General features: G+C 37.1%; 1 protein-coding gene across 1 annotated transcript in view; it reads left to right on the top strand.

Moving 5' to 3' along the window:
* CNTNAP2 (contactin associated protein 2) overlaps positions 1–12,724 on the top strand; it is a 770,772-nt gene that overhangs the window by 694,000 nt on the left and 64,048 nt on the right. Inside the window, exon 20 of the mRNA XM_040057848.2 lies at positions 123–256. Coding sequence (XP_039913782.1) covers positions 123–256 — 134 coding nt within the window. The remainder of the gene's footprint in view (positions 1–122; positions 257–12,724) is intronic.

Genomic DNA, 12,724 nt, shown 5'->3' on the forward strand with positions numbered 1-12,724 from the left:
TATGAGAGCAATTAAGTGTGAAATGATAACAGCTGTATGTGAAAATAAAGACAGGGAAATAGCTGGTGAATAAAGATCAAAATACCTGAGGGTGCTTTTTGCATTTTTTTCTTTTTCACTAGGGAATCTGCAAATTCGGTACAACCTCGGGGGCACCAAAGAGCCATATAACATTGACATTGATCACAGAAACATGGCCAATGGACAGCCCCACACCGTTAATGTCACACGGAACGGGCGGGACATCGTACTGCAGGTAAGTTGTTTGGTTCCATTACTCGTATCTTGTAGCATTTTGTTTCTTGATGGCTCCCAGTCCTCTGAAAAGATCGGTGCTGTTTAGAAAATAAAAAGTACAGTAGATGGGTTCTGCCTGCAGATCACACTTTTAGGAGCTAATAAAAGCACTTCACTCCCCCTGTTGCATCAACTCATGTTGTTCTGAAATCCTCATTTTAGTGTGATGACATCTTGGCTAATGCAGGTGTCACTGTAGATGCTTGAGGGCATCGGAGACATCTGGGCTGATAGAGAACATGGGACTTAGGATAAATCTGTGCCATTCTGGAGCAGCAGCTGGAAGCCAGGAGGGATACCCCACAGCATCTTAAATGGTAGTGAAGCCTGATGCAAATAATATCATTCTATAAGTCCTGAGTCTGCAGATGAGGATGTCTTTAAATTTAAATTTACCCTGCAGTCCAGTGAAATCGCAAGAGCTGTTTTGCAAAGATGAGCAGATGCCTCAGTGTTTGTGTGACATGAGTCTGAGCCAGAGAGTGTTGTTAAAGGCACATACATCTGGCTTATTTAAGTTTTGGTACAGCACAGATAGGAACTTCATCTCTCCATATATCCCAGTTTACAAAACTTTGAGATAGTATAATGTTATTTAAGTAACCGAGGGGAGCACTGCAAGAAGCAGACAGTGTTTCCAGGCAGCCTCCTCTCTGTGGTCACCACAGAACTCTATTTTCATTCCCTGGTTGTCACATCTGCAAGCATGGAGATTGTAAGCAGGGTGTAAGAACAGTTTTGTTGGCAGGAGAGTCAGGTGGATGGGGGACATTAGTCTGGATTTGTTAGCTGAGAAGAAGCAAACCAAAACCAATAACAAATTAAATATAAAAAGGGGAAGTTTCCTTGGGAACCAAGCCAAAAGGTGAAGGATGGTAGCCATCACAGTATTATCTAACCAAAGATTAAAATCAATCCCTGACTGTTATTGTTTCAAGGCATCAAAAGGAAATTTTCAGTCCACTACAATGTCATTTGACTGAGGCTGGCAGTACTCAGAATAACACTGAATGCATTGAAGTAGAAATGTCACAAAATTATTCACAAAATTCCTAACAACCTAAAAAATATATAGGTGGTACATCCAAACTCCTTTCAGGCTTTTGGAGATTGGGAGGGATATATATTGATATATGTATCTGTCTTGCATGCTGTTGCATTTATTTCTCCTACAGCTATAGTTTAGTGTTAAATGCTTTTCTTTTGGGTAGTATGGCATGTTTCCTATGGAGTCCTAGCTGGCTGATTTTCAGCAGCTGTAAAACTAGATAAATTATTCTCCAAAGGGATCAGATGAGATACCTTGCCCAGTTGGAAATTATGTACACAGTTAAACGTTCCAGCCTTGTATCAACTCACCGGGAACTGGGTTTTTCCCCGTGTTTTATGAGACCACTGTCTGTCTAGAACTGTTAAGAGCCAGAAACATTTTGGTTAGTGTTGCTCTACTGGGGTAAAAAAAGTTGTATCTATTTGATCTGCTTAAAACACAACTGATTTATGTAACCAGAAGGCAGATATATTGGAGACTTATTACATGAGATGATCTGTCTGATGCACATGCAAGAAGGGGGAAAGGGTCCCAAATAAAGCAAATCCAGAAACCCTGTCCCTACTCTATCCTGAAAGAGACTATTTCTATCAATTTTTGTTTGTCCTCCATAAGTTAATTTTATTAATCTGCTTGCTTTCTGTAAATGAGAGAACTGATATGAACAGAAATTAATCTGCTATGTGGATTGTTCATTTGAAAATTACTCCTGTTCAAAAATGAACTCCTTGCAGTGTTTAAAAATAGAGAAGATATACAGCTTTTCTCAGTATTCAGAGGACAAATCATAAACTATGAGTTTTGTCTTGCAGATTTGAGCTATGAACATTTGAGTAGACTTTTATTTCCTGCTAAATCCTTCTCCAACCTGATGAGCAGCTGGTTTGCTTGCTTTTAAAGAAGACAGCTTGCTTGCCAGGTGCTGTTGCTCACACTTCCACACCTCTACAGGGCATAAAAGTGTCACAAGAAGGATTTATTTCTCATCAAAGCTTCAATTCAAGAGCACTCAGTATTTTTGAGATCTTAACAGCAAGTTCATACTTAGAGTACCTGTCTTTCTAACTTACTGTAATAACCCTGTAGTGCCAGAGAGATTTAAAAAAACTGAAGCCAGGCAATAAATTGGTACCATATGAACTGTGTGAATCAGAGTTTTAGCATGGTTCTCAGGAGTTTGACTTACATATAAATACGAAAAAAGACTCATTAGTGAACTCTATGAGACTTCACCTCATGCTGGTAGACAGGAGGCCACTGGTCACTTACATAAAATCAGAATCTGAGGTGGGATTTGAAATCAACATATCCACAATACTGTATGTCCATAAGGTAACAAAATAAACCCAAGAACAAATATTAAGTGTGAATTTCTTTTATTATAATTTTATCCCTATTCCTAACGTATCATGGCACTCAAGACTGAAGGTAGTAGCAAAAGCTCTGTCAAATAGTTTTTATATTTCAGTTTTATACATTCACTGACTGCGGACAAATCAATAGTTAGTTCTACATTAAATTATAGGCTCTCAGTTGTGTTGCCAGTGGTTTCTCAAGGATAAGATTAAGCATATACAGTCAATTTACATGTCAGAAAAAGCAAATTACATAAATTAAGGGACAAAGATATGCTTATATTTTCATTTCCGTAAGGGGGACAAAATTAACATTTGATAGCAACAATTCCTATCCCTCCTCTCTTGTAAAATACCAGATACTAGTAACCATGGCACACTTCCAAGGCTCCATTAGTTCACCTGTGACAAGAAAAAGCCCAGACCGACAGATGGGGAATGCATTATTCCAATAAATGACATTTCAAGGGTTGAGCTTTAGGTTATGGAGGGCAAGTTTTACTTTGTTTGACTTCATTAGAAGATTTCATGCTTCAGCAGGGTATTTTACATATCATAAAAACCAGATCACTCTTTACCAAGTGTTCATGGGTGATTAACTCTATTCACACATCAGTAAAATCCTCTCTGAAGAAAGCCAAGGACAAAAGCTCCCTAGCAGAGGTTCTGATCCAAAGCCCATTGAAGCAAATGAAAGGCCTTCCATTGCCTGCAGCAGGCTTTGAATTGTACCTTAAAGAACTGTGATAGCTGCATCCTGAGTGCAGGATTCATACTTTCTGCTTCTTTGCATGTCCCTGGAGTAAAATCAGGCTGAAATCTGGATCAGAGACTTTTATGTTCTGTTGCACAAAGGTAGATCAGCCTGCTACAAAGAAAAAATAAAAGAAAAAAAAAAAAAAAAGGAAAAAAATTATGAAACACTTTGATTGTTAGAGGAAAAAAAGCTGATAGTCAGGAGGACTCAGACTGGGCCTGTCAGCTTCCTTACATGCACATTCTCAACAGGTCTCCAGGTCTCCATCCCTACTTTAAAGCCATTTCTGGTAGCGGGCTGTGAGTCACTTTTGTAACACCTTCTTTGTTCCTGAAAAGGATTAAACTGGAGCAACTTCTTCAGGACTCTGAAGAAACTCTGTCATAAACTCTCAGTATACTTTGAGGACAATTATCAGCAGCTGCTGTTCATCTTCTCACAAGGCCACACAGAAGGATGGCTGACTTCTCTCTTTCAGCCTTGGACAATATGTCAAACTGTAGTGGAGGGGCTGTACCCAACAATACCATATAATCTCAATGTTAATTGCTGGCTCAGCTCAAAATCAGCTAAATTATGAGGCTTTATGGCTAAATCTTGACCTGAACTCAGCAGAGTCTGATAACAATACAGAAAATGTATTTGTACAAATCTCAGTTTTCCAACTTCATCAGAGGCAAGCAAGAGTATACACCCATCTTTGTGAAAAATGATCGGTGAAATATTTGACACTTACCCAAATGAAATCAAGAAGACATAGTTTTTGCAAGTCCATTTCTATTTAGAGCTCTGCACTACTTGAAAAGAGAGAACAATTGCACACTCCTAGATGCTTTAAAAATGTAAATCTTACAAAGTTAGTTCTAAACTAATTTGAATTACAAAATAAGATTGTAAACATAATAGCAATAGAGGTGGAGCAAAGTAGTCTGCATATAATCCCATCTTAAATGCAATTAATATATCAAAGATTTTATAATTGTAGATTAATTTTTTTTCTCATTAAAGTGAGTGGGAACTTTCTCACAGACTTCAGTGAGACTATAATGTCATCTCCCTTCATTATTGTTGCTGTAGAATCACATCTAACTATTGTATTTTCTATATTTTGAAGCCTCAACAGAAAATTATCACTATTGGAGCTCTTGGTTGAGAAAGAGCATAAAAAAAAAATCACCAAATTATTTTCAGCAGCTAACCCAAAAATAATGATAGCAGTAAAACAAATTTTGTAAAAAGACATTTTATCTATCTTTAAAGACTTTAAGCGATAGAAAATTTACCATATCCTTTGGCTATGTCTTACGGTGCATAAGCACCATCCTTGTAAAGAATTTGCGCCTAATTTACAGTTTGAATTCTGCAGACTTCAACATTTAACTTTGGGATTTCTGTGTCTAGGCTTGATAGATGAAAGAAATGTTTAGTGTCAGGCATCACTCCCCTTCACACTTTCTTAGAGATGCTGATTAAAGCATCTTTTCATCTTGTCTGCAAGATGCTAGATAAACTGATCTATTTTAATATACCATCTTCCATCTATAGTTCTTGAGACTTCAAAATTTTTTTAACTCTTCTCTGAAAACTCTCCCTTATGAGTCACATTTTGAAAACATTTACCCTAGGATTATAAATTGTAATGGTTGTTTTGCCACCAAAATGATGTACAAATACCATCTTTATTTATTTCCTTCATTTTCTGAGAATTTTGCTGCCTCAGCATCCTTTGGGTAGTGCCATAAATTGTCTAGACACCAGATTAGTCTGAAGGCTGGTATAGCTAACATTAAACTGGTTGGGAATGGGGAAGTACTGTTCATGATTTGAAAGGATCTGGTCAGAGAGTATTTACAAATTTCATCCCCACTGACATGAATAAAATATATTTTAAGTATCCAGGACTTTAATCACAGGTAAAACATGTAAACCATAGTTAACATCAATGCAACAGTTAACCCTCTGCTCTGTTTCCTAACACCCAGGTAATTCTGTTATATCGAAAGAATAATTAATGGATTTCCAAACACATTTTGCTTAAAGGGAAAAAAAATCATTTGTTCTATCAATGGTAAAGGCCTTCCTGCTGAAATGAATTATTTAAAATCCCTGGGGTTACATCCTTTTCACTATGTATTGCACTTCTGTAGTGGCAATGTATTACTCAAAATGCTAGTGCCACAGAAAGGCAAACTCAGACCATTTTCTAGAGCAGCGCCATACATTAGATCTGCATGTTTAATGCATTAGCACTTAGTTTACCTATAACTGCTAAGCTCTTTTTTCAATCAAAAGTTGCAAGGAAGTGGTTTTTACTCAGGTATGAAAATATAGGGTTTGGGTTTTTTTCCCCACAAATAGATGACAAAGTAGCATAAAAAGCTATCAATAGATATCAATAAACTTATGAAAATAAAACAAAGCTTTTATTGATATAATATATCATGCCTATAACCCTAAGAAACATCTGGTTTCCACAATATAAACAATTATAGACCCTGACCTTTGCATAATTCAAGTTCCCTCCAACTATAAGGATGTTACTGCTGTTTCAAATGACCAGGTGTTCAATACTGAAAAGTGTAAACAACAGCAAGAAACAGCAGAACAGAATTTAAATTGTGTGTATGAGAATGAGAAATGAGCAAAGAATTCACGGATTATTAATTTTTTTACCTGTTCTTTCATGCTCACAGGATGACCATGAGCTTCGAGCAGTTTTGTTGATTTAAACCTTCACTAAATTTACTCAATTTCTTTATTTCACGGTGTGACACACAGTATTCCAGTTAAAGAGAGAAGTAATAGGTAGACAGGAACCTCGTAAATGAACAACTTCTACTCCTCTTTTGTGTGTGATAGAGTTGGTTAGTGGCATCTGCCGAGGTAAGCCAGCACATCCCCATTGAATCTCAGCTTGATGAAAGACAGACAAAACGTTTTCAAAAACAAGAACTCTTTTCACTCATCCAAACAAGTGGGTGGAATATCCTCACCCTGAACATCAGGACATAGCATCATCATATCTCTCTCTTATTGAAAAAAATGGTGAAACGTGGGGAAAAACCTCATCCATACACCCCCATCTGGGCGTAGCATCGCTCCCTGTGGTTCCCTGTAGCTGATGCAGAGAGGCAGATGATGAAGCTGATATCTTTTATCCTCTCTGCATTAGCTGAGATAGTTCCAAACTTAGAAGGCTTTTGGAAGAATAGTCCTCTTTACTTTCTGCTTTGTAGAACACCTCCATAGGAGAGAAACTCCTTTACATATCCATCCTTCTCATATCCTTGTAGCACAGCTTATGCTGCTGGATTCAGAGGCATGTTTCAGCTGCCTTGTTCCAAACTTTGCCCATGCCTAGGCCATGTATGGTGATAAGACCCAGAAGTGAAATGTCTTTCCCACCCTACACCCCCAATTTCCTTGGAAATAAAGCTGAGGCCATTCAGGTCAGAAGGGAGCGCGTTGCAGTTTGGTATTTCCTGAGTCTGCATATCAGAGCAGAGCAAAGGTCTGCAGAGCGTATCAGCAGGTTTATCCACCTCACAAATGTGCTACTTGCACTCGCTATGCTGAAACGATTTCCTTCCTCTAGAATGTATTTTCAGTGATGAGTGTGTGTGCGTCTTCCTTGGCCTCTGTGATAGCTGCTTTTATATAATTTTATTGCAATTAAAGAAGCAAGGAAAGAACAAAAAAAATCATTAAGTAATCCCAGAGTCCAAGACAAAGCTAAAAAAGTCAAAACTTACCATGAAATAGGTGATTTCCATTGTATGAAAGCAGACACTGGACAAATTAATGTCCTGTGAAAGTCATCTTTGGGTACCTGAGGTAGATCTCTTTAATTTTAATGACTTGGCATTATATGACTTGCTATTGCTTCTGTTAACATTTATTGTAATTCATCTACTAAAGAGAGCAATAAAAAGTCAACAGATATGTGAAAGAAGCATCACAGAATCGTTTCAATTGAAGGCAGCCAAACTAAATAGTGTGCCTTTCCCTATCAGTGCTTCTGTTGCATTTTGAGTTATGTTTCTACATTTCCATTTAAATTTTATCCAAAATTTTGTGGATTTTTAGAGGGAGACAAATTATACCTGTCATTATTTAGGGGAGCAACAGTGGCTTACAGGTATAAGCTTTCTGTGCATAAAAGATTCAAGTTTTAAACCAGGAAAAAAAAATATTTTTTTTTTTCTGCAGTGTGTCTATGTTTTTTTCTGTCTCTGTATCACATTAATCACATTTTTAATAAAAATTTCTGCAAGAAGGAGACTTTATCATAAAATACTGTAGTTGACCTTTAGTTAAAATAAGCAACTGTTAAAGGCTAAATCAGTGCATTACACCACATCCTTTTTTGCACCATTTAGGACACATTACATCCTAAAAACAGGTTTTTAGGAGTGGTTCCTGAAACAACATTTACTACACCTCTATAGAAATTTCATCTGCAGAGCTCAAAGCACAGTGCCAGCCTTTAGTTTGCCTTACAGCACACCAGTGAAGTGTGTGTCTCCACCTGCGTTCCAGATGAGCAGTGAGGCTGCAGGTCTGTGACAGTCCAAGGCAGTAAAAATGCTGGGTTTATGGTCCTGCCTGTTCCTCTGGATCCACCACTCATTTACAGTCCATGGCTTGTCCCTGCTCTGGCTCTGATCTGATCTGCACTTACCCGGGTCAAGGAGCTGACCCGTCAGAAAGAGATCAGCGGAGCACTAGTGCCACACTAAGGAGGGAGCTGAACTGCAGAAAGTGGCCGTGATCCGCCTAAGCAATTGCACAATTACCGCTCCAATCCGCTCCTTTCCTCTCGTACTAGGAGAAAAAAAAAAAAATCAAATTTCACGATACTAAAAATATTGTTTGTAAGGGGTTTTTTTCCTAACATTTTAGCAGGTGAATAATCCTCTATATTACACCAATAAAAAAATGTCATAATACCTCCCATTTGATTTTCATAATCAGCTTCCTTCTTTCTCATACACTGCTATTACACTAGTGAGGAGCTCTAGCTAAACACCTGCACACCACCTTGTTATTTTCTTGGGGTCACATGCCTAGTCTGTCCTAACCTTGTAGACATTTTTGAGTCAGAATTTTTAATTATGTATTATTACAGAACTTAGTTCAAAAAGCCCTTGTTCAGGGCTAAAGAAGTTGGTAACACAGGTGATAAATCATCATAATAATGCAGAAGAGAAATACTACACTGATCATGATGGTAACACCCCCTTCTTTATCCTGCTGTTGCTGAAGTCAATAGCAGAGCTGTATTGACATCAGATGGTGTGAGATTAAGCCTTACAGCATTATTATTCCATCTGATTTTGACAATTTTTTTTATAAAACATCTCCAGCGTATAGAAAAACGCTACCTTTACAGTCGTACACAGGCTGGGTTGATAATGATTCAGATGTAAATATATCCACAGGGTGAATATAAGGTATGTGTTTGTGTTTATACCTTTTTTTTTCCCCCAAGGCTACGAAGGTGATGCAGACATTACATTTGCCATTACATTGTTATCTCTGTTAATCTTAGAACTCCCACCAAGATTAGTTTTATTATCTAAGTGAACAGTAATTTTTAGGAAAGAGCGTTTTATTGAACTTCTGTTTAAATCCAAACAACTTCAAAAAAAGGCAATCTGCCTTGGTGTGACGTGACTTGAGAACTGAAACTGCACGTTCCTCAGAAACTGCCGCCTACTTTCTTCTGTGTGACACTTAGAGCCACACTGTATGTTTATATGAAGCTCAGATGAAATTATTGAGGTTTTAAAGAAAAGTAGCTGTAATGAAAAATATTGAATACAATTTTAAATCTGTAATTTAATACAAAATCACGACATCAACATCTGTGTATACAGAGGTTCTATTTAATTTTCATTAAATAAGGAAACCAAATTATCATTCAAATATCATTTGACACTAGTAATTCCTTTTTTATTATGTGTCTTCTGTTAAATTGGTAGGCTCGTATTTCATGCAAAGACTCTAGGCTGCTCCGTTCCAGCTGCTTACACTGGAGCCCCCACTGGATGGCAGTCACACACAGCTTTGGAAGGAATTCAGCAAGGTCCTTTGATTCACGGACCTGTTAAAAAAACCCTAGGCTGAGAGTCACCTAAAAAAAAAAAAAAAAAAAAAAAAAAAAATTAAAAAAAAAAATTCTTTCATTAAGTAATTCTAGTTTAGTACAAAGACATGCAATAAAAGCAAGTGGACATAAATCTCCCTCAGCCACTGTTCTCTAGACCCATTGTCTTGTGGTGCATAATTTCATTCCAGGTGCCAGGATTAGAGAAAGGCATCGCTCCAAGCTGTGGAAAGCAATGCAGGTGTCCCCTGACAAGAGATGCTAGAGCTGGCAGCGGAGCAGGAGCTGCATCTATCACTAATCAGAAATGCTTGCCCCAGAAAATCGGTATCAACAGATTTTAAATAGAGATTAATTTTAACTAGGAATCAGAACAACCCAAAACTTCAGTCATTAAAACAATCCACAGCTGAACCCATTGGGATATCTTTCCTTGATTTCAAAGAGATGCGAAAAATATATGGAAGTGGCTGGATTCAGGTTTTATTCCGTACAAGAGATCTGTTTAAACAGGTAAAGTGTCTGTTCCTGTTGGTGCCTGCAGTGCCACACATCATTACTCTCACTGTTGCAATCCCTCTTGCCTCTGTACCAGCATGGAATGTTCTGCTGTGCTAAAGTCACTCACCTGTGCGTGTGTGAAGAACTGTGAGGGTTGTTTTGGTTTTTTTTTAATCTGGCCAAGGTTACTGCTAACTAACCTGTTGCAAGATGGGGAAAGAAAGGGCCTTTCCAAGTCCTGAATGCTACCTGAACACGAGAGTCTTATCACACCACAGCTGGCAGGATTTGATATTCTGTAATTGTTCATGTAAATGTTCACAGTGGTTCGTCATTTAAATTGACTTTTCATTTTAATGACTATCCTGCAGACACAACCCGGGTACACAGGTAGAGGCAGCCTGTACATTTGGCAGGGGTGACTTTTTTATTACTTGTTACTAATTATTTGTTAGTCTGACATTGGACACATGGCTACTGCTTTAGGACATCCAGCGTACATCAATAAGTTGATTATAGACACAGACTGATATTTAATTTATTCGTATTTTTTCTGATCAATGATGATCTGATCAACACCACTGCCTAGATTCCAGATCACAATAAAAATAAATATTTTAAAATTGTTCCACACTGATTCTGAAAAAGGAAGAACCCAAATGTTGGTGATACTGACAGATACCAATGTAAGTAGTAGCATGCCCAATTATTTTATCTGAGTTACTTCAGCACATTTTAAGTCCTCTTAATAAAAGGAAAACCTAGAGGATGAATCCTGTATATGTATTGGAAACAATTCCACAGCAGACAAAGGAGTTGCATGAGCTTAACCTCTTGACATATGGGAGGATAGAGAATCTGTTTTGTGGATTAGTTTTCACCAATCTTTACCTGATGCACCTCTCTAAAGTCTAAACTTTTCATTTAATTACCTTAAGGGTAAACACCATAACAGACCTAAGCCATTTCTATTTTTGTCATGAAATAACAAGAGATTTTTTTTTTTTCCACCTGGTATGCCTGCAATTCCCATTGAAAATGGGTCTGGCACTTGCAATGTTGGATGCTGGAACATATCCCATCCATCAGAGGAAAACCAATAGCAAGCACTCAAGTGGAGTCTGTGTGTAGTAGGGCCTGAAGTGGTTGAGGTTGAGATCTGTTTACTGTTTTAACCTTTTGTATTCCCTTGACTACACCCTTTCCAAAATAACTGCTTTCAATCTGAATTTATGTAACTCTAATTTCAAGTAAAATATGTATTTCTGCTCTTTATTAAAAATCTAAGAAAAACTGTTCACAATATTCTGAACAAACTGAAGCTCCTTTTCTGAGTAAGAAGGTGGAACTATGTTTTTCCATGTATTTATCCCCAAATAATCAGTGTGAATGCTAGTTTTGATAAATTAAAAACCATTTCTGAACATTAACACTTGCTAGACATTTCTTGCAAACTGCAGAGACTGTTTTTCCTGTCTGCTATGTACATACACTTTTCTTCTTGGGGTTTTAGAAGAAAAACAGGACTTCTCCAATTGTTACAGTTTTTTCAGATGGTTGCCTCAGCAGATTCATGACACCAGTAGGCTTTGCAACTACCTGAGCTCATGGTATTCCAGGGTATCAGGGAATTCAGCCCTTCAGTTCTATGCTAACATTCATTTACTTTTAACCACTGAACTGAGCATTTGCAGTATCATTAAAAGAAAGCAATCCACAATAATTGCATTTTGAAATTAAAAATATGGCAAAAAGATATGTGAACATGTTGCATGACCCACAGAGTTGCCATTTCTTAAAAATTACTTTTGCAGTCTATTGGACCTTGCAAAGTCTTAAATCACATATATGAATGTCTGTCCTGTTTTGTGCCAAGGCAAGGCCAGAATAAAATAAATTATTACTGCTCTGTCCTCTTTAGGCCTGTATAACAAACATGTAAATCTGAGAAAATAAATAACAACAGTAAAGATAAAAGTTCATCCCAATTACCTTTATGAAATGTGAATTCAAAACTCTATTGAGCTATATTAAACTATGTTAATATCACTATTACTAAGCATAGGCAATTCATTTTATTACTCTCTTTCTTCACATTTTTCTGTTAAATAGCTAAAAAAACAGGGGGAAATATGCTAATGTAATGTGATTGCACTGCCATATCAGGGTCAATATGCATTTCCTATAGATTAAACTATTTAGCTAACTTGATTACTCTTGAATTTATTTAGGTTTCAATAGCTTCTTCACAATCAGATTGAACAACATTCGCAACAAGAAAATAACAAGCAGGAAGTGGGAAAAAAGAATGCCTTATTAATTTATGACTTTTCTCACAGAAAAGAAAAAATGCCCAACGCCTGAATTAGTCTCAAATTCCCAGATATGTACATCTAGCTTTAGCAGTGACATAGGTCCCAAGTGGAAATCTATTTCTACAGAAAGAAAAAGTTGTTTTATTATTGATGTTGTTGTTAAATTTAGCAATTGAAGAGCACATAAGCAAAAACTGATGTAATTCTATAACAATCAGAACAAAAATATATTCAGTATAGGTATTCTCCAGGCCTTGGGTGTGGAGATAGCAGATATGGAAGGAAGAGTATTTACTATTGTTTTCCATTGATGAAAATGAATGTAGAGTGTATTAGTTA

Source organism: Hirundo rustica, chromosome 1 (genome assembly GCF_015227805.2).
Source record: "Hirundo rustica isolate bHirRus1 chromosome 1, bHirRus1.pri.v3, whole genome shotgun sequence".
Lineage (NCBI taxonomy): Eukaryota > Metazoa > Chordata > Aves > Passeriformes > Hirundinidae > Hirundo > Hirundo rustica.